Source organism: Argentina silus, assembly GCF_951799395.1.
Source record: "Argentina silus genome assembly, chromosome: 9".
Lineage (NCBI taxonomy): Eukaryota > Metazoa > Chordata > Actinopteri > Argentiniformes > Argentinidae > Argentina > Argentina silus.
This window is the reverse complement of record NC_139663.1, coordinates 6,863,699-6,885,917: the sequence shown is the minus strand read 5'-3', so window position 1 is coordinate 6,885,917 and position 22,219 is coordinate 6,863,699. Positions and strand designations below refer to the sequence as shown.

The 22,219-nt window shown below is 42.4% G+C and overlaps 4 protein-coding genes across 5 annotated transcripts; 2 read left to right on the top strand and 2 right to left on the bottom strand.

Moving 5' to 3' along the window:
• Positions 1 to 522: 522 nt before the first annotated feature.
• Positions 523 to 3,368, bottom strand: eif3g (eukaryotic translation initiation factor 3, subunit G; the record flags this gene model as incomplete). Of its 2 annotated transcripts, XM_083677022.1 has the most annotated exons (10): positions 3,283 to 3,368; positions 3,147 to 3,193; positions 2,446 to 2,534; positions 2,235 to 2,294; positions 2,021 to 2,125; positions 1,707 to 1,896; positions 1,469 to 1,585; positions 1,208 to 1,344; positions 997 to 1,103; positions 523 to 641 (listed from the first exon to the last, which is right to left on the bottom strand). In XM_083677022.1, the coding sequence occupies exons 1-10, from the start codon at positions 3,303 to 3,305 to the stop codon at positions 626 to 628; spliced, it is 891 nt and encodes a 296-aa protein (XP_083533148.1). In that variant the 5' UTR covers positions 3,306 to 3,368. The 2 variants fall into 2 exon arrangements, with proteins under 2 accessions (XP_083533148.1, XP_083533149.1); XM_083677023.1 differs by lacking the exon at positions 523 to 641 and having other exon boundaries at positions 993 to 1,103.
• A 275-nt stretch (positions 3,369 to 3,643) lies between these two features.
• Positions 3,644 to 9,867, bottom strand: LOC310809270 (uncharacterized protein). Its single transcript, XM_083676464.1, has 13 exons — positions 9,686 to 9,867; positions 9,238 to 9,408; positions 8,940 to 9,041; positions 8,610 to 8,660; positions 8,256 to 8,426; positions 7,943 to 8,019; positions 7,617 to 7,724; positions 7,317 to 7,440; positions 7,130 to 7,208; positions 6,813 to 6,942; positions 6,546 to 6,706; positions 5,971 to 6,414; positions 3,644 to 4,845 (listed from the first exon to the last, which is right to left on the bottom strand). Exons 1-13 carry the CDS (start codon positions 9,698 to 9,700, stop codon positions 3,884 to 3,886), a joined length of 2,595 nt encoding a protein of 864 aa, XP_083532590.1. The 5' UTR covers positions 9,701 to 9,867; the 3' UTR covers positions 3,644 to 3,883.
• Positions 9,868 to 12,726: 2,859 nt separating this feature from the next.
• On the top strand, positions 12,727 to 16,101 carry angptl6 (angiopoietin-like 6; the record flags this gene model as incomplete). Its single annotated transcript, XM_083676764.1, has 6 exons — positions 12,727 to 13,194; positions 13,403 to 13,540; positions 13,674 to 13,881; positions 15,001 to 15,194; positions 15,539 to 15,809; positions 15,917 to 16,101. 6 exons carry the CDS (start codon positions 12,727 to 12,729, stop codon positions 16,099 to 16,101), a joined length of 1,464 nt encoding a protein of 487 aa, XP_083532890.1.
• A 990-nt stretch (positions 16,102 to 17,091) lies between these two features.
• On the top strand, positions 17,092 to 21,866 carry LOC310809269 (intercellular adhesion molecule 1; the record flags this gene model as incomplete). Its single annotated transcript, XM_083676463.1, has 11 exons — positions 17,092 to 17,149; positions 17,422 to 17,527; positions 17,621 to 17,751; positions 18,008 to 18,235; positions 18,497 to 18,826; positions 19,043 to 19,297; positions 19,429 to 19,758; positions 19,907 to 20,143; positions 20,254 to 20,481; positions 20,743 to 21,012; positions 21,201 to 21,866. The coding sequence occupies 11 exons, from the start codon at positions 17,092 to 17,094 to the stop codon at positions 21,353 to 21,355; spliced, it is 2,328 nt and encodes a 775-aa protein (XP_083532589.1). The 3' UTR covers positions 21,356 to 21,866.
• Between the last annotated feature and the right edge of the window lie 353 nt (positions 21,867 to 22,219).

Genomic DNA, 22,219 nt, shown 5'->3' with positions numbered 1-22,219 from the left:
AACCTCTCCTGCATTGATACTGATGATGGCATATTTTAGCCTAGTCTGTATGTGTTCATTCATGATTCCCCATTAGCATCAGAATGAAAAGAGTTCACATCTCTGCTCAACTACAAATAAATGTCTACTCATTGGGTGCTGCATCACCTAAGATATGACCCAAAACACTGCATCCAAAGTCACAAGCCTAAGGTTTTGTGTGCAAGGGATAAGCGACCACTACTATTCAACTTCAGTTAATTTGTCCAAATATTTGAGGTAAGTGCATTGAAAATCAACTCACATTCATCATTTGATGTCAAATTGCTGGAGAATGTTGGCTTCACTGTCATTATGCACTGCAACATGATTTAGTCAAGAGCCATTAGCACCATTCAGTACATGGTGCAAGCCTCAAAACAAGGTACTACATACAAGTGAGGATGGGATGTACTCTGTTACAGATTCATATTCTGAAAGTGGTAAAACAATCTTGGTTTACCCTCTCTTATGTGGTAACAACCAATGCAAGGTATAAAGAAATTGACAGTTTCTCATCACTGCTTTATTAAGACAACAGACACATTCTACATCATGAAGAATAAAATCTGGCATCTTCCTGGAATATTTCTGAAATATCATCGCCTCAGTTGTTTGATGGTCTGGAAAAAATAAACGGTTGAAAGTCATTGGGTTAGTTTGAGGGGCAATCTGGGACTGTTAGTTAGTATTGTTTGTAAACAATGTAAATGTAAAGAAACATTTAATAGCTTCAAAACACAGTAAAAACAATCATTTCTAACTCATGGATGGTCAGTCCTTGCATCGATAGCTCCCTCTATGAACTTGAAAGTGGTTAAATTTTTTCAGCCCTGTCCCTCAGCTGTTTACCAATAAAAGTGGCAGGGTGACTGCTTTGTTGTTGTTTGAATGCCAGATTGCACCTTTAAAGCAATAAACATTTCTTATCTAAAGCATTTATCGCTGTTCCCATAAGAATCAAAATGTAATACTCACTTGGCCCATTCCACGTTGAGGATAAGATGATCGTATCCAAATCCTGACACTCCTGCAATGGCTCTGGCTGCATCCTCCCTGCGGTGGAAACTGATGAAGGCAAAGCCCTGAAGGAGAGAGGGGTTAAACAGAAGAGGCATTTGTTAGAGCCAAACAACTACAGCACTTTAGAAACACACAAACATGAGCTTTAAACCTACTCTGTGCTCACCTTGGACTGGCCCGTGTTTTTGTCCTTAGCCAGGTAGATCCTGGAGATGGAGCCAAACGGCCTGAAAAGCTCCTGCAGATCTGTCTCGCGAGTGTCCTCTGACAAGTTGGTCACACGGATGGTAGCGTTGTCATCAGCTGTAGAAGGAAATGCACTAAGTTAGTTATGACATCCAGATTTGAGTTTAAGATCAGGCCCATGAACATGCTGCTGTAAGACACAGAGGTGATGTTGAGTCCCTCTGATAACGCTGAAACTTACCTCTGCGGTTGGGTTGCATGGACTCTCCTCTACGTGTGCTTCCATCCCTCAGGCTGGGGGGCACATATTTCCCAGTCTTGCTTTGTGCTGGCTGGGCAGGCTCAGGCTCTGTTGAGCCTAAGACGAAAAAATAATCAATCAGTCATGTCTATTTTAGAATCAACAGCATGCACAACTGTGTACATTCATTGAAGCATAATATTGTGGTTATTAGCTATGAACATTACAATTACAATACCTGCAGCCTTCTCCTTGTCTCCAGTAGTCAGTCCAAGCTGCTCAGCCAGCTCCTTCTGCATTGGGCCCAGTGTGTCCTTGTAGGGACAGCGGGTGGTCCAATGGTCACCTTTGCAGATTCGACAGGACACTATTTTCTGTCCTTTCAATTTGTTCATAGGGTCCTCATCCTGGTCTTGGGCATTCAGGTCCTGGAAGAGCAAGGAAAGAAATATTCAGACTCACATTAGTACTTCAATATAATATGACATCATATAAATAGCCTGTTGTGAGACCAAGAACAATAATAGAGGACTAGGATCTCTGACACCTCACCTCTTTGCTGGAGATGAAAACCATGAAGACATCATCGCTGACCGTGGTGGTAGCAACATTGGGGCCTTGCTGATCATACTCAGAGTTGCCAAACTTCTTCCAGTTCTAATGGGTGATAAAGTAATGTCAAGCTGCATGACAGTACCATAGCCTACTTTTTATATGTTTAAACATTTCTAATTGAATACTGATCTTGCAGATCTCCTCAACCAACCTTTCTCCGGGCCACAGCTTTTGAGGCCTTTCTAGTCTCAATCTTGAAGGTGCGTATAATCTAAAACACAAGAGGCATATTGGGTCAATATTTGTGGTTAGGTTCTCATATAACATGGTATCTTATCAAAATCATTTTTTTCACACAATGAAAAAGTTATGTGCAAAATAATCAAATTAACTCATTTCACATATAGTTATAAGAACATCACCTTGAACTTCTTTCCATCCTCATCGATCTTGTACTCGGTGATAGTTTTAATATTTCCTTTGATAGTTTCTTTTAAAGGGGGAAGGGTACCTGGTGGGAAGAGATGTCAATATAAACATGGTCAAGGAGTGTGTAAACGTAAAGCTGGCGGGGAAAACTATTTTTTTTACACACAACCAGCACGACTGAAAACTCCGTGGCAATACAATCGATGACATGATAACTCCGCTAATACTTTATAAGACTGTCTTTCTCGCTAGCCAGCCAGCCAGCTGTCTTTCTAGCTAGCCAGCTGGCTGACAATAGCACTTCACAGCGCCAATGATAATCATTGAAATGGGTACACTTCGCTGGCTAGTACATGGCATATAACACGACTAACTCACAGTGACAGAGGAGAGTGGTTCGTTTGCTAACTAGCTTTTTAAATGCGAGAACGAGTAGAACACACGTGGAGACCGCCTTACTGGCCTCCTAGCTCAAGCGGTCGAGCAAGGTGTAGTTCCAAGTCGCCGACATTACAGTCGCAACGCAGATTCATAGATCGATTTATGGGGGGTTCGTATAGTGTTGAACACATTATGCTCCAGACGTTGTAAGATCTGGTTCTGCTGCAATGTAGACGATTTAGAACGCAACCCAAGTAATGCCTGATTCTTTCTGGGTATGCTAACGTTAGCTAGCTCACTACTAGCTAGTTACCTTCGTCTCCTTCCTCTTCGACCTGGTCGGCCCAGCTGGGCTTGGAACTGAGAAAAAGAATTAAAGCACAATATTAGATCGTTTTAAGACCCGATTTATTAAATGTAATTGTTCAAATGTTTAGCGAAAGACTCACTCGTCGTATTCGATCGACGGCATCCTATCGGTTCGCTCAGCAGCTACAGAACGAGGAGAGGGTAGAGAGTCTGGAGTGAAAGAAAAACATCTCTACAATAGTTAGAGCGACATCAATGGATACGGTGTGTAATGCAGTGGATGTTGTGACAGGTCTGGGATTCTAGCAGATTATCTAGCCATTAATATTTTGGTTCGTGTTATACTATTCATATTTGACGCATTGCTTTAAGAAATGTATTTCGTAATATCAGGTGCCTTATGAGTGAGTGACAATTCCATAACATGTCATTCATTTATGGTAGATACAAATTAGTTATTTGATGTGTTCAGTCATCCAACAATGTAATAACGTAAAACAGTTATGATAGGTGGAGGTATAATCCTTTATTGACATGGCATTAAAATACATCTGAACATTTGGGAGTGATGTACGTGAGTGAAATGAAATGAAAAACTCTTGACTAGCACACAGGCTTTGGCACATTGTTATCTATCTGCATCAGCATTTGTTTACAAAAAAAGCCCTCAAGCAAACTGTTTTTCAAAAACAGTGTCAGTAGCAGTGTAGCATTCAGTAAACACATTTTTCTCATCCCTCATTAATGAATGTCCTCTGAGCTCCTTCCGCAACAGGCTACTCTGATGCTATCAAACACTGCCATATATAGTAGTGGATGTATGCACATGTTCAGAGTTGCCAGCCCCTTGGACACCTGGTAGGCCTTGTAGACCCAGCAGACAAATTCAGTAGGCCTCTTCATCTTCAGGTACAAGTGGTAAGTCTGAAAGACATGGTAGGGCACAAAGGAAACTGCATACAGCACAAGGACAGATGCCACCATAAGGGCCACCTTGCGTTTCTCCAGTGAGGTTATATTTGTATTCTTCCACACAACCCAGAACACAGCACAGTATGATGCAAAAGTGACCAGGAATGGAACTAAACACCCAAACACTGCAAGAAACACTTTGTAGGTGAAGTGAGAGTATACAGCAGTGTTGCAATTGGATACACACAGTGTCTTGTTCTTGTTTTCCCCTGGACACGTGGAAGCAAATTTTAACTCTGGAGAGGAAATGGCTGTCACAAAAATCCAGATGATGACACTGACAGCCTTGGCAAGTCCGGGGTGCACATGCTTACGGGTGAAGAATGGATGCACAATGGCCACATAGCGGTTCACACTGATACACATGATAAAGAAGACACTGACATACAGGTTGCAGGTGAAGAGAAAGCGTTCCATTTTACACACAGTGTTCCCAAACAGCCAGTGTTTCCTCTGCATGTAGTAGACAATCAGCAAGGGAAGGGTCAGGACATATAGCAGGTCACTAATGGCTAGGTTACAGGACAGCACCACACCAGTGTGCCAGTTGCGCCTCTCCCTGGTCAGCAGAAGCCACAATGCAAACATATTGCCAACCAATGCCACACAAAATTCTATTCCATACACTGAAGGCAGTAACTCCATTTGAAACATTTCACAAGTGGAAGAGTTATGATTCTTCATCATGTTCTGTGTTGATTTCTGTGGAAGGTGAAAAAAGGCTCCACATACTGCTTATAGTGCTCCCAATGATGTCTTTCAGTCAGGATCTCTGTGAAAGGGGTCAAACGGAATAAAACACATTCATCATTACATCTAGATTTTCAACAGAAAGTGGGATCCTCCGGTCGACCCAACAACAGTCGAGTCTAGATCAAGGAGTTCAAATGGTTAAGAGTTAGGGGTAAAGGTCAGGGCCGTCCCAAGGATCCCACCTATTCTAAAGTGAATAAATGTTGTTGTATCCTTTAAACTATGTTCAAAAGACACACACAAACGGACCTTCGCTTGCACTAGCTATTAACATTCATTATATCAGTAAGTGCAACTTTGTTTTTGTTCCAACACTGGTAACATTTTCTTATCCTCAGGCTATCTATACAGCCTGAAGAAAATGTACTGTCTACATTTTGTTGTCTCATAGCACAGAACATCATCATTGTTTTTGTTTTTTTATTATCACTTTTTAATAAAGAAAATACAAAGGATTGATATTTCTTAAAAACAAATTACCAAAAAGGTAGTCAATACAAGGTATCCATCACAATTTGTTTTTTATGTCCATGCACCAACCTCACCAAGTCAATTTCCTGTATGTGCAAATATACTTGGCCAAATAAAAGGATTCTGATCTGATTCAATACTCCTTTACACCATGCTAACCCAGTGATCTCAGGCAGACATTTCTTAGACAAAATACAACTTCAAAACCAAGCCATATAACAGCAATACTTACTCAAAGCATGTTTTCTGAAGACTGGTCAAAGGCAACAAGTGGGCTAAATTTGAGCAATGACAGGAAACCACCAAGACAAAAACTCACTTCCTTTTTGTTTTTTACTCTTTGCCAAATGTCATTACTTTGGAGAATTTCATAACACGCACAATTTCATACACATTTAAATATCAGACACCCTTAGAGACAATTTAAAAAAATTAAAAAAACACATTGCACTCAGCAATTTATTAGCATAAACTTATGACATACATTATATACATCTCACAAAGGCAAAGTGAATTCATGAACTGACAACACTGTGGCCACTAGTTTCGAGTCCATGATGCCACCTGGTGTTCCATCAGGGCAGTACATCCTTATGTCCATTAGTCCCAAGCTCCATACTGTGAAATTCAGCCTTTCCCTTTTTTCTGTTTGAAGCCCTGCTTTGACCCTCCAGGACCCTTTTTGAAAGCAGGACGGGGTTTGCCCTTCTGGCCTCCAAACTTTGAACCCCTCTCCCCCGTTTTCTTCCCACCAAATTTGTTGCCCCCTTCAAACTTTTTCTTCCCTCCAAACCTATTGTCCCCATCACCAGGTTTCTTACCACCATATCTTTTGCCGCCTGCCACTTTCGTTCCAAAACGTTTGCCCCCATCCCCAAATTTCTTCCCACCCTTCCTGTCTCTACCCATTTGGTCTCTGTGTTTTCCTGCTGGACCAGGCTTCTGGGGTGACTTGGCATTGGGACCATACTTGTTTTTCCTGTCATCACCAAAGGCTTTGCCAGTGGACAGTTTCCTCTTCTTGAAGGGTCCTGGGGACTTGCTTGGATCTCTCCTCCTCTTGGCAGGGAACATGTCTGAATGAAAAACATCAAGAGAAGAGAGTTCAATCCAACAGTGATTTGTCTTTACGGTAGAACAACAATACAGTCTTCACAGACTAAATTAAAAAAGTGTGTTTAGTATCAAAAGGGTGATTAATAATTACCTTCATCTGGCTCCTCCCCTACTGCCTGTCTGTAGTACTCCTCCTCATCGTCAGACTCAACAGGTGCATTCTTGCCCTCCGGCATCCCAGGGTCCTCTACTTCAGGGTCATCATCTTCAGCCTCTGGGCGTTTCCTCTTTAAGCCTGCCAGGCTTCTTTTTCTGCAAATTAAGAGACCAACATCAGACAGTGTTCCTATTCAACCTCCAGTAAATTCGATAGTAGCTATGGCAAAAGCAGTGAGAAACATTTCCTGGGAGAACTTACCGGTTCTCCTCTCGTTTCTCTTTCTTTTGGGCAACATCTTGCTCTTGTTTTTTCCTGCGCTCCTCCTTCTCCTTCATCTGTGCCTCTTTTCTGATCAGGATCTCCTGCAGTTCTTCTTCAGTCTTTGAGACTGCAGAGAAATGATACAAGGGACCCATTTAATAATTTCATCATCAGATATCGACATACCCTTCAATTCACAGTGGATGTGTCAGTAAGCGTTTACTTTTGAGAAAGATCACAGGTAATCATAGATATCTTTTCATCATGTACATCCAATTGATAGAAGCGAGACAGAGAGCAACAGGTGTACTCACTAACAGCATGGAAGAGCACATTCCCTTCACCCATGCCCTCCTCAATCTTGACCAGCTGCAGGGTCATGCGGGGACCAATCTGAGGATGACAAAACAACGCTGTGAAATTTAAAGTCTCGGGCGATAGAATTGTACCTGCACAATAACTACATTGTCACTAAGAATGGCTGATGAAATGCTTAATTACCTCGGTCAGCCGCACAGCGCTCTGTTGTGACGCCATATTGCCACGCCCTGAGTAGACCTGTGGCAGTTCAGTTATGTTGTGATCTCCATCCTGCTCTGCTTCACTTTCTGAAAGGTTGGCCCCTCTGAAAACAAAAAAGTAGGCAGGATGAGAAAGTAGACAACTGCTGGCCAATTTAATAAATAATGCCCAAAAAAAGGGGTTAAGAGTGTTTCCTTTGAGAGATAACTGTGCAGTCAACAGACATGAAGTAGCATCACACCAGAAATGGGGGCAATACTGCCATCTAAAAATACTTACTTCATCAGCAGCTCACTGATGTCCTCAAACTTGCTCATGTTAGGGAATCTCTCCTGCATCAGCTTCTTCACTCCTCGACTCATGCCCACCGGGACCACCTTCAGGCTGCTGCAGGGGGGACACAATGGGGGTGAGTGTGGAGCCATGAAAAGTCAGTTTAGGGAAGGGGTAGCGGGGTAGTCTGGGTCCATCAGTGCGTTTACTTTGAATATACATCACTGAACAGTCAATTCACAATCTGTCATCCTTTGAGCCCAGTTTTCCAAATACATTTAAAAAACTAAAAATAATTCAAGAGTAAACAAACAACTATCTTGAATACTTACTAATGTCGAAATTCTATTTCCTGTGACACAGGGTCGTAGTTCAGCAGAACACATCTCTTTATGGCGTTGAGACTTACCTAGAAAACATAATCCCAAAGAGAAAATGTATTGAAAGAGATCTGGACAGCAACATCTTAAGTGTAATCACACTATACTGTTGCTTGTGATTGTAACAGAATCAAAGGATTCTAGGAAATCAGAAAGCGTTTACTTTTGAATGATCGTCACAGAATCTCAGAAGACTATACTTTCATCATATTTGACAAATCCTTCAATCCTTCTTCAACTCCAACAATTTATTTACTGGACATACCTTGTGCACATTGATGGAGGGGAACATGTTTTGAAACATGGTGGCCATCAGTTTGACATGCATGCCATCTGAGCCAAAGTTATTGAGGACCAGCAATGGATGATGTGTAAACTGCTGGTCATGCATCCTGTGCTTCTTCAGCGATGAGACCACATCTTTAATGAGGCAGTACTGAAAAGACAAGGGCAATAACTCAAGAGGCAACATAAAGCCCACAATGCAATATTTATTTTGGAGGAAAGGGCACATCAGTGCGTTTACTTTGAAAGACATCACTTAACAGTCAATTTCATAAATGTCATCCTTTGAGCCCATCTCTGCCAGCAACCAAAAAGCACAGGTTTGTTAACTCACTTTGAGAACCCGAAAATGGAGCATGGGGCCTTTGGGCAGTCGAGCCAGCCTCTGGAAAGAGAAAAAAAATACTTATTTTATATGTTTGAAAGGGACACGACACTGCAATGTTCTGATGGATCCTGCTATAACAATTGTGCTTTAGATGCATCAGTGACAGTAATTATAATCATGAAATCAGATATTCTCATGACTCATCATTTGCATCTGCGTTTTGAAGGTTAACATGACAGTAGTGATTCTTGCAGTATATCCATCAATCTAAAGATACAACTGCACATACTTTGTGCAGTTGTTAGGCTAACACCCTTTGTTATGGACAATACTGACCATGTTCAGAGTGCTGGGAGTCTTGGTAAAGATCATGAAGTGTGTCACTCCAAGTGGTCCTGCTACAGCCACAAAGTCCTTCAGAACGTTTTTCTTTCTGACCTGGTAGACAAGCAGAAACAGACTGTCAAAAACCGACAGAATCGAACATGTATGAGAAAATCTATATTTTTTTTAATGAAATACATTACAGACCCTTTGGAACACATTAACATCTATTTCACGGGGATGTCAGTTATAAAGTGGGGAAGTCAGTTATAAAGTAGCAATGCCTTTACAACTAAGTTTCTGGACGGACCTTCAGGGACTCTGCTGTGAAGGGCTCCATGACGCGCCGCATGTCCACCACGAGTTGGCCGACATTCTTGCCGACCTGACCCCGATTAAACACGAAGGAGTGTGGGACCGTTCCGAACAACTCCTCAGCCACATGGTTGGCACTCGTGCGAGATTTCTTCTGGTTTTTGGTCTGCAAGTACAAAATCCCCACCGTAGCCATACATTACACTTAAATGCTATGCTACCTAGAACTAGTAGTGCCATTACGATGTACTCAGTCATGTTAACTAAACTTACTGCATAATGGATGCATCAGTGATAAATGTGTAATCATAGTCAGATATTCTCATAAAAACATCATTTTCATCCACTAAGCTAACGACCAATTGGTCTTTCTTCATTATGGAAGAATGCCATGTTTAAATACAAGTCAGGGAGCTAACTTAGCTAGCTAGCTAATTGCTTACCTTTGATTTACCCATGCCGTTGGATGATGTTTTATACAATCATATGGTAGCAGAATAGAATACAAGAACACGATTCAATATAAAACTTCGAAAATACAGTTATCAAACTACCTTGACAACGTCAAGACCGAGCACTTATAATGCCAGTCCACGTCCTCAACCATTGCGGCTATGTCGATGATAGAAATGGCCGGCTGTAGGAGGTGAGTTTCAGTACCCCACGTGTAGATTTCAATGTAGGCTTGGTTGTGCCACAAATTAAGACGTTCGACTTGTCCAGGTGTCTAACTATTTAGTTCCCACCCACTGTGTGTCGTTAGAAGTGGGTGAGGAGGACGACAAGCTACAGTATATTTTGTTTTTGACCTGTACTATCGGATTGTCACAGCCAGACGTTTCTCAGTTATTGTACTGGACCCAGAATTTCCCACTGTTTAAAGGGGCAATGTGTAATTGGTACATCCATTAATGATATTGATTCTTGAATGCCTCATGAGCTTAGTTCAACTGTCTTACCCCATCAGAAGCTAACATATTAACTTGTTTTACTCCATTGTTTGCAATTGTAAACAAACACTGAATAACTTTAAAACATGGTTAAAACTATCATTTCGATCTCATGGACGGTCAGTCCTTGCATCCATAGCTCTGTCTATAAATTTGAGAGTGGTTACATTTCTCCAGCCCCATCCCTCAGCTGTTTACCAAAAAAGTGGTGGGGAGCAAGCTTCAGGTTTTTTTTAAATTACAGATTGCACCTTTGAATGTGGTGATGAGCTATATATAAAAAATAAATAGAAATATCAAAACCTTTCTCAATATAGAAAATCTCTGGACATATTATATAAGTAGCAAAATGCAGGTAATTACGCAACCACCGAGTAATACCATGCTGCAACTTCAATCTGGCCCTTGTCATGGGGGACATCCTGAGACTACAATTACCTGCGTGCACAATTTTGAAGAAATTGTCATGTCATGGCCATGGATGATGTATATTAACTGCCTTTCCACAGACATTACCATCTCAGAGCTGGATGGGACAAAAACCCGAACAAGTTAACAGCAAATACTGGTCTCCCACTGATGAGTCAGACAGTGGAAGCATTATCTCACTGGTGTTGATATGGCAGGTTGCAAAGGCTAAATTCCCTGAATATCTGCTTTCCCTGATCCTCAGAGGTAGGGGGATCTGGTCTAGTCTAGTCTGGTTCATGTGTGACTAAAAGACCACAGAGATAGGGGAATATACGGTATACATGTATGGTATACATGTATATAGTGCCCTGCATAAGTGTATACAGTGCCCTGCATAAGTAATGGGACAGTGAAGCATTTTTTGTTCTTTTGGATTTGAAATCAATTACTGAGATTAAAGTAGAGATTCTCAGCTTTTATTTGAGGGTATTTGTGTACATACAGTATTGGTTTCACCATTTAGTAATGACAACACTTTTCAGGGTACTAAAAGCAATGGGGCAGCTGGCTTGACAGGTGTTTCTGACAAGTCAATGAAACAACCAGTATCCCCACAATTCGAGTCGAGTTCTGACCGAGTCTCGAACTTGCGACCTCTGGCTTGCCAACGCACGTGACCTACAAACACCCGATGTAAACCAGCTACGGGTGGGAGGATTTGAACTAGAGGAGAGAGTTTACCATCTCAACTTGGTTACATTCACCCCTCTAAACTCAAAACACCACAGCAAAACACCACAGTCTAAAGACAAGATGTTATTTTATGGTTTGACAATTAGTTTCCTGCTGTCATACTGAGTTGTATATTCTGACCTCAGTGTGGGAGGATGCTTGTTGGTGACCAGCAGGACCAAGGAAGAGGGAGGCGACAGAGGGCTTGGCACTGGGGGCCAGAGGCAGCTGAGAGTAAGGGAGGAGGTAGGGATAGTTTGTAATTATGTCTCTCTTTGTTTAGAGGTCCTGTGACAGGGGATGAAGTGAGGGGGACGTCTCATTGCTGAAAAAACGTTTGTGTCAGCGCATGTGTGTCTCCCTTTGAGGTTTTATTTCTGTTGCTCAGTTTCTTTGGTTTGCCTGTCTGTGTGTGGCTCCGACTGTAGGGAATAGGGTAACACAGCTTCACTACAATCACTGCAGTGGACCTTCTCCCTGTCAAGGGAGAACTATGAAAGTTCCATTATTCCTGTCAACTGCATATAAGCAAGACCGGATGCTGTAAACCTCTGGAAACCTACCTGAAATCAGTCTCATCTTTACCCAGTGGATCACAGACTTCTTGGTTACACTTAGTAACAACAGTGAGGTAATTACCCTATGTGCCATGCCTCATTTCAATACAGTTAAAGGGATATAAACTACTCTCAGATTTAAACTGGAATATTGTTTGTTATCATAGATACAGCAAGACCCTTTACAATGCTGTTTGTTTGAATTCATAATGTGATCTCTCATTTTAGATTGATTGAGATCAAAGTGAGGTTGTTTTCAATTCTGTTTAAGTTACATAATTATGATGTATGGGTTGGTTTACAAATAGGTACCTGCCAATGTGTTTCATTGAAGAGTGCCCACTGCAAATATGGTGTGAGATGTCAATATTGAGTTTGTGTGGTCAAGGTGTTTATGGTGTTGACCATGGTTGTTTTGGTGGGGGCTTGAGTTGACCCTGAAAATGATGTTGACTATGGGATAGAAGTGTGTGTTTACTCTGGCTGTTTTTTGTTGACCATCTTTCCCCCAGTGTTGCTTGCTTATAAACACCAGCCAGTCAGAAAGAGTTGAGTGTACTTTTACCTTCCAGGGGAACATCTGGTGAGCATTCATGACTCAAGAGACACTGGGAGTTACTTCTTCAATATGTGTATACGTGAATGGCTTATTCATGTGTAGGTCACTATGATATTCTTCTAGGTTAATGGGTAGTTTCAAAGAGGTAAAACCATCTTTTCATATCTCATGTTGTATCAGTTTTATGTTGAAGAATTAAGTTTTATGTTGAAGAATGCAAATCAATCTCATTATCTTTTCTGTTAATAAGGTGTCTAGAGGAGTCAAACTGATAGATGGAGAAGCAGCTGACTATTGGCCTGACTCTTCTGCTGGCACTTGGTCTGATCATGCCTGACGTGTTGGGGCGTAAGGAGGGGGTCCATGGAGAGAGCGCTCAAAAACGTCCATCCAGATCATCAGAACCAAAAGGACGCTGCTCATACACCTTCATTGTTCCTCAACAAAAATTGAAGGGGGCTCTGTGTGTCAGCACTGAGTCTGCTGGCACCAACCACACAGAGGTGGCGGCACTACGTGCAGAGTTGAGCCGGCAGAAAGTACAACTGGAAAAGCTGCAAGGGCAGCTGGAGCAGGAGGGGTCCCTGCTCACAGAAGTGCGGGCACTACGTAAAGAGAGTGGTAGCATGAACGCCCGCATTGCCCAGCTCTATGCCCAGCTACTGCATGAGGTCATCCACAAGAAGGACCAGGTTATGGAGCAGCGGCGAGTAGAGAACCTGCTGCTTAATGCCACCACGCAGGTAATGAGAGCACTGAGAGACTTGTATATACTGTACATGTGTTTCAAAATGGCCCATAAGGGCCATAAGGGCTGTTATATAACTATATTTAAGTTATATAACTTCATCCTTACTCTTGTACTTCTTCATCGACTAACTTACTATATAATAACTTACTATAGTTCCCTCCTCCTCCTATTGTCTGCTTTGTGATGGTGGATTGTCCTAGGTTCTGCAGGTGGCCAGCAGTTACAGGGAGCTGGAGAAGAAGTATGGAGTCCTTACCTCCATGATGAGCAACCAGAGCCAGTTCATTGCCCGTCTGGACAAAAAATGCCAGCTCAAGGCCACAACCCCACCCCCACAGGTAGGGGACCTTTTTTGTATCTTTAAAACATTTGACTCAATGTGGACTTCCTAGAGTCAATTAAAATCAAGCTGTGACACAGACCAATGAATTGAATGAAGTCAAATGTGTTTATTTGTGTTCATTTGGACAGGTGACATCTGAACCTCCAAGTACCCAATCAAGCCGGTTTACAAATGACAGCTCTGAGTCCATGGAAATGGCAAATGATGTTCAACGAGACCAGGGGGCCCCTCTGCCACAGGAGGAAAATGTGCAGGGGATAAAAGTTCTCCCCACCACCATGGCCATTGTTCCCACAGATGGCCCTTTTATCAGCTTCCCTGCAACCAAGACTCCAGGTAAATCACTTGAAACTATATATTGACTATCAAAGCTGCTTTCAGCTGAATGACCACTGTGTAGAAATGAATGCCAGTAAGACAGGGTGTGAGAAAGTAACACCATGCATCCTCACCCTGTAGCAAAACGAATGGCTCGTTTCTATTTGTAATTTCACACCTACAAACCTACACCCATGTTGCAACCTCATAGCTTCCTGTTTTGTTTGGATATTGTTGTTTACTGGCATTATTGACTGATCTTGTTGGAACATCAATTGCAGCAGGTTGGTTTGTATGGCCCTTCAAACACTCTGGCCTGGAGTATGAAACAGTGTCAGTGTTTTGTCAGTATTACTTTTAACTCCAGATACACAGCAGAAGCTCAGGGAGTCACTGACCGGCTGGTAGGAGTGCTATCTCTCTGGGAATGCCTAAACAATGTCTAAACAGTGTCAGCTGTTCTCATCAGACGAGAGCGGTTAATGAGACACAAATGCTCTCTCTCTCTCTCACACACACACACACACACACACACACACACACACACACACACACAACACAGCCCTTTTCAGGGCATTGCTATGGAACCTTGAATTACTAGGCAATGCCCCCTATAATGCTTTGTTTGTGAAACTGGAATGTGTGAGATTACAGGGCAGACCAGTTTGAGTGTAGCAAACTTGATGGACAGGGTCCTCCCAATTCAAAGTTAAGCAGCAGCAGCAAATCACTTAGTGTGCGACTGTCAGGATGACTCAGAGCCTATCTATGTGATGTGTGACAAGAAGATTGTTCTACAGTATGATTGACCGTTGGTCTTTGTGCGTCAGTGAGAGGTGATGCAGTATATGTGCATTGTGTGTGTGTTGGGGTTTAAGCCTGCCTGTGATCGCACATTACATGATATCTTCTCAAATGTGACATGAGACATTCAACATGTGTTGGGAACGAATTCCACAACAGTAAACAGATAAGCTGAGTGAAGGGAAAAGTTGTGTGTATCTTTGACGTCGTTGGCTCTAAAACAAACAAAATTCCAGACCCCTCTATCCACTATGTGACCTGCTCCCCCTCGCCACTGTTTCCTAACTACCTTCGTAGTAGATTACACCATTGCACCATGTCCATGTTCCTCAGGGCCCTGGCGGGACTGCCAGCATGTGCTGGACTCGGGGGAGACCACCAGTGGGATATTCCTGCTGCGCCCACAGAGTGCCAACCGCCTGCTGCAGGCCTGGTGTGAGCAGAGCCAGGCACAGGGAGGTTGGACCGTCATCCAGAGGAGGCAGGATGGTTCTGTCAACTTCTTCAGAACCTGGGAGCAGTACAAGGTGGTCTCTCGTCACATGTGTAGAAGCAGTGGTATTATTGTTGTTTTTGCGGTCAAAAGCACAGCAATTCAAAACCTACACAATGAGTTTAGTGGTCCCATAATCCAAGTTTGCCTCCTCTATTTGCCTTTCATTTCAAGTTACTAATATACTATATGATGATGTGCACTGTAATGTTAGCTCTATTTTTACTTTGGTCATCAAGGTGGGCTATAAAACTATAAAACCAGCAGGTATTGCAGCTGAGAGACTATCCTTCAGTTGAGAATAGTGTAACAGAGACAAACATAATAAACCTTTGCTAAATGTAACCCTAAATGAGCAGTTGTATTCTTCCACCCCAGCAAGGCTTTGGGAACCTGGATGGAGAGTACTGGCTGGGTCTGGAGCACCTCTACTGGCTAACCAAACAGGCCCACTACAAATTACGGGTGGAAATGGAGGACTGGCAGGGCCGGCAGGTGTATGCAGAGTATGACAGCTTTCGCCTGGAGCCAGAGAGCGACTGGTACCGTCTGCGGCTAGGGGACTACCATGGTACTGCTGGAGACTCCCTCTCCTGGCACAACAACAAGGCCTTTACCACGCTGGACCGGGACAAGGACGCTTACTCCGGTAAACCCTCTCATCTACGATCATCCGTGCTCTCACTTTTCATCGCTTCTTTTTCTGCTGCTCAGCTAGGATTAACAAAGCGGTTTTTCACTCTTTTTCATCATCAGGTAACTGTGCCCATTTCCAGAAGGGAGGCTGGTGGTACCATATGTGTGCCCATTCCAACCCGAATGGCGTCTGGTATCGAGGTGGTCACTACCGCAGCCGCTACCAGGATGGAGTCTACTGGGCAGAGTTCCATGGGGGCTCCTATTCCCTCAAGAAAGTCACCATGATGATCAAACCCACCTAACCCTGTTAGGGTGTATGAAGAAATGCTGCTGTGATGGACAAGAATATCACAAGGAGTGCCTTTGAATAATAAAGACACATGTGTGGGGGACTGTGAGGCTTAGTAAATCGGAGGATGGGTTCATTGCAATACATGGAATGGAATTAGGAATGGTATCAAATACCACTCCCTATTCCATTCCATGCATTACAATGAGCCCGCCCTCTGATCTCTACCTCCACCAGCCTCCTCTGTAACCGTTGTACAGTATATGGGCGACCTGGTTGTCTGTCTCAGATAAAGAACCATTAGTTTCCATACCTGACATCTTTAGAAAGGCATGGCTATAAAGGGTATCCTGGAAAGTAGTAATTTGTGTACAAATCCAGTTGTGTAAATTCAACCACGACACAGCCTTAGCAATGTACACACAGAAATCATGTATCAGGGCGTTTCATATTGTGCCTTTATATATAAGGAATGATGTTTATGAACTTCTCATATCTTAGACGAGAATGTTTATAAGACTTAACGGTTGTCAACACTCTGATGACGTGGAATTTGTTTTTAACTGTAATGTATTTTTGGGAATAAAAAACAGCCAATAGGTCTCAATGTACTGTATGTGACTGGTTCACTAAGTATATACAGTAATCTATCTATCTATAATGTACATACTGTACATCCATACTTGCATTCATCAATCTACCAAGTATGGGAGGAGTCAATTTTCTTCTGAGAACCTCTCTCTGTGGTTTGATGTGACATTTCCGTTTCGTTACAGTTTCCTTTCTTTGTGCTCCGCATGCAAGTTCGTGTTTCCTATTTTTTACCCTCACTTCATAGTGAGGTATTACCCTCCTCCCTCAGCCTTAGATAAAAACTAGCACCGGCTCCCCATCAAGACCGAGACTGGGTAAGACTGATCTTACACAGTCAGGAGCATCCTCCCTCCACAACATCACCCCCCATCGCCCCACCACCTCATTTAGGGAGTACCTAAGAACCAGCATGCTGCCCCTCCGCAGCACGTTGTTGGGCCTCCTCATACTCAAGCTGTCACATGGTGGTGAGTGATTACTGTGATCATTATTAGTCTATTGTTGTGAGGTATGTGTTCACTATAATGTTTATGTGGACAATACATTCTGATATCTAGAATGTTGTACCGACAAGCGGCCTACGAAACCTCTCCTTGTTGTTCTCTACAGTAAGTTGTTTGTCTAATGTAGTAATTTTAGGGGTTAGTATGGCTCCTACATGAGTAGTTAACTTTTAAAGGCAGGTTATCGATAAAAGAATGATGATATAACACAGTTAACACATAATATACCTCTACAGAGACCCCAGACAGTGTCTCCATCTCTCCTCTGAACCACACTGGTCCGATGGTGGAGGGGACAGACTACCAGCTACTGTGTGACATCCAGAACGTCGCTCCTGTAAAGTACCTCACTGTGAGGTGGTACAAAGGGAATGAAAACATTTACAATGAAACCTTTTATGATCTTATAAAGACACCAAAGGATTTGTCCCCCAGCCTTAATATCACCCCCAGTAGAGATGATAATGGAGCTCAGTACAGATGTGTGGCAGAACTGGACCTGGGACCAGAGGGACCACAACCACCTCCTATAGTGACATCAGCCTCTATCAACATTACTGTGCACTGTAGGTTTGCCAATTGTTCTCTTCTTCATTAGCGATAACTGTTGTCTATTTAAAGAACAGCATCACATGACAGGTGTAGCTCCGAATGGAATATGTAGATCGTCTAATTTGACTCTAAACTCCCTCTACCATTGACATCACAGTGGAATGTAAGTGTTTGAAATCTATCCAATTGTGAGCTGAATTATCTTCTGTTTTTAACTCTCAAACTGCTGGCATAATTCAACCTGAATACGTCTATGCCCATTTATCACAGATACCCCTGAGTTTATCTGCACTGATCGCTACAATTGTACAGAGAATGAAAATCACAAGCTTGCTTGTACAGCTGATGGCAACCCTGAACCTAAGATCACCTGGTCCAAAGATGGAAAGGAAGTGCATTTCCCTGGGCGTCCGACTAGAGAAGATAGCGGGGAGTACATTATTTTTGCAACTAACAAACATGGAAGAGCCAATCACACTCTGCATATTGACATCTGGTGTAAGCGATGTTTCATTCTTATACTCTTGCATGTACAGCATGTTATCGCTGCAGTATTTCTAGTATTTCAAGTCTAACTACTTGTATAAACAAAATGTGAAACAAAATAGCTCATTGCTATTCTGGCTCATTTCAAGGACCGAGTACTAAGGAAATCTGCCAATATTTAGTTGTTCCAGTCATTCTCAACCAAGCTGCTCTGGACTTCATCCCTCAGAGGCATGGTGTTGAATAGTCTAAATGTGTAACTTTTCTTCTCAGATGGCCCTGAGTTCCAGCTTGGAGGTGACACAGTGACAGTGGTGGCTGCAGGCAGTGATGTGACTCTGAACTGCAGTGCTGACGGGAACCCGCCTCCTAAGCCGATGTGGGCACATAACACTGGAGAACATTTGACTGTGGCCACTGAGGGGCGACATAGTACTCTGTACGTCATAGGAGCAGCTACTAATGCCACCTACAACTGCACAGCCACCAATCGACTGGGGACCATCCATAAGCTGATAACGGTTCTTGTAGAAGCACCAATGACCTCCGCAACATCCATGACTTCAACAAGTATGACCACTCTGACAACAGCAGTGCCAAAGGGTATTTTCTTGTTCACTCCTGAACACACTTAATCTAATGATTTTTGATCACCCTCACTTATCTCACAAGATGGAGCGATATTGGTTAATGATAGATACAAGCTTGAATTACCTATGCAATTGCAGAGAGAAAATTATGACTAAAGGGTAATGCTTTTACATTTTGACATGGCTTTCATTCTGATATCTAGAATGTTGTACTCTTGTCTTTCAACAGTATTTGTCCTCGAGCTCCATCCTCCCAAGGTGGTAGTGAGCTATGGAGACTCAGTCTCAGTCAACTGCAGCACACCATCCATAGGTCATGGGGGTATGGGCTGGGAGGCTACATATGGAGCTACAGATCTAAAGGAAAATTGCAACTTTGTCACCTGGACTGTGGACAACCTTACCGATTGGACAATAGTGCCTGAATGCTACATTAATATTGGGGACAAGCAGCCTACGAAACCTCTCCTTGTTGTTCTCTACAGTAAGTTGTTTGTCTAATGTAGTAATTTTAGGGGTTAGTATGGCTCCTACATGAATAGTTAACTTTTAAGGGCAGGTTATCGATAAAAGAATGATGATATAACACAGTTAACACATAATATACCTCTACAGACACCCCAGACAGCGTCTCCATCTCTCCTCTGAACCACACTGGTCCGATGGTGGAGGGGACAGACTACCAGCTACTGTGTGACATCCAGAACGTCGCTCCTGTAAAGTACCTCACTGTGAGGTGGTACAAAGGGAATGAAAACATTTACAATGAAACCTTTTATGATCTTAGAAAGACACCAGTGAATTTGTCCCCCAGCCTTAATATCACCCCCAGTAGAGATGATAATGGAGCTCAGTACAGATGTGTGGCAGAACTGGACCTGGGACCAGAGGGACCACAGCCACCTCCTATAGTGACATCAGCCTCTATCAACATTACTGTGCACTGTAGGTTTGCCAATTGTTCTCTCCTTCATTAGCGATAACTGTTGTCTATTTAAAAAAACAGCATCACATGACAGGTGTAGCTCCGAATGGAATATGTAGATCGTCTAATTTGACTCTAAACTCCCTCGCTCATATTCTCCATTTACAGATGAGCCGTTGATTAAAGATTGTCCAAGACAGTTTGCTGATGTGGAGAGCAGATTAAACCTGCACATGGTACCATGCAGAGCTGAAGGGAACCCTCACCCCAATGCCACGTGGTACAGGGAGGGGAGACAGGTCGATGCCTCTGTGCCGCTGACCAGGAGGGACTCAGGGAAATACGTCTTCACAGTCACTAATGACCTAGGCAGCAACAACTCTACCATTGACATCACAGTGGAATGTAAGTGTTTGAAATCTATCCAATTGTGAGCTGAGTTGTTATCTTCTGTTTTTAACTCTCAAACTGCTGGCATAACTCAACCTGAATACGTCTATGCCCATTTATAACAGATACCCCTGAGTTTATATGCACTGATCGCTACAATTGTACAGAGAAGGAAAATCACAAGCTTGCTTGTACAGCTGATGGCAACCCTGAACCTAAGATCACCTGGTCCAAAGATGGAAAGGAAGTGCATTTCCCTGGGCGTCCGACTAGAGAAGATAGCGGGGAGTACATTATTTTTGCAACTAACAAACATGGAAGAGCCAATCACACTCTGCATATTGACATCTGGTGTAAGCGATGTTTCATTCTTATACTCTTACATGTACAGCATGTTATCGCTGCAGTATTTCTAGTATTTCAAGTCTAACTACTTGTATAAACAAAATGTGAAACAAAATAGCTCATTGCTATTCTGGCTCATTTCAAGGACCGAGTACTAAGGAAATCTGCCAATATTTAGTTGTTCCATTCATTCTCAACCAAGCTGCTCTGGACTTCATCCCTCAGAGGCATGGTGTTGAATAGTCTAAATGTGTAACTTTTCTTCTCAGATGGCCCTGAGTTCCAGCTTGGAGGTGACACAGTGACAGTGGTGGCTGCAGGCAGTGATGTGACTCTGAACTGCAGTGCTGAAGGGAACCCTACTCCTGAGCTAAAGTGGACATATGCTGACACTGCTCAAAATGTGAATTTGACCACTAAGGGGCGACAGCGTACTTTAAGAATTATCAAAGCCACGTCTACCAACGCTGGAAATTACATCTGCACTGCCACGAATAAAGTTGGGAAGGCGACCAGATATTTCACTGTGACAGTGACAGGTATTACGACCAACTGTGGGCCATGTTATGAAAACAAACCTGACCATGATGTAATGATTAACGTTGCCATTTAAGACATAGGCCTACTTTGACAATTGACAGAATAAATGATATAGCCTTAATCTAATGATAAACAGAATTGGTCTAACTCACTCTCTTTCCTGTGTTCTCTCTTGCTTCCTTTACAGATTATACCATTACCATCATCGTGATTTCAATGTTATTACTTGTTCTTCTATTTTTTGTCCTGCTATTACTCTTGAGGTACCACAGAAATAGAAAAGGGAATTATGAATGCAACCCGTTACCAAGCAATAGCATTGAGCTACAACCTCTACAATGACCTACATTGCATACAAATGAGGCAGTACCATCTGGAAAGGAAGGTCTTCCCAAAATGTTACATTGGGGGTGGTGGTCCAATCAAACAAATTTGGCTTGCATTTTGTCCTCAACATTGACTGGCTACAATGTTTTCTCAATGGATTGACTACTGTTGATCATGTTAAACCGATTATAAATTGGACTTGGAGTGGACAGACTAATCATGAATTGTACTGTAAGGAAATGAATTACACTATTGCCATGTGCTGCTTTCTTGAACAAAAAGTGTTGTTAATGTTAGGATCTCTGGCCAGTGTTTAAAGTGTGTGAGTAAGTTAGTGAGTGACAGCCAGTCGTCAAAGGGAATCAGGATTGTAGGTACATGATCAATGGTAGTTTTGTGTCTTGATGATTTTTTTCTCTCTCTTAGAAGCTTAGTTTGGATCCATTTTGCAAGGAATTTATCAATGCTTATGTTTAGTTTCTTCTGGAATTAGATAACTTGGCTACCTGTCTAATTGTACTCCCCTTTTCCCACAAATAACTTTGTTTCTGAATGTATTCATTGCTATAATTATTGTTTAGTTTTGTACAGTAGATAAAAAAAAAAAAAAACCTGATTCCAGCTTCCCTTCACGAGTGACTTTAACCCTAAAAGCAACCCTAGCATATTATGCACAATGAAAACGTGTGACCAGTATTCAAGAACATCAGTATCAATTGTTTAAAAGCTGTGCCTAAGATATAGGTTCAACATATTTACCCTTATTTAACAATGTTAGTTTGCCATCTAGTTAGCAGGATATTGTAAAAGAGTGCATTTTACCAACTCCCTTTTCATTACCATGGCTTCAATCCATAAAACAGGTGTGAACAAAATATT

Bases quoted from the DNA above. Each gene is read 5' to 3' on its own strand.
- LOC310809270 (XM_083676464.1), bottom strand. The intron at 7,725-7,942 runs GTAAGTATTCAA...TCCCCCCTGCAG, and splicing joins GAAATAGAATTTCGACATTA to CAGCCTGAAGGTGGTCCCGG. The intron at 6,943-7,129 runs GTGAGTACACCT...ATTTCTCTGCAG, and splicing joins TGTGCTCTTCCATGCTGTTA to TCTCAAAGACTGAAGAAGAA.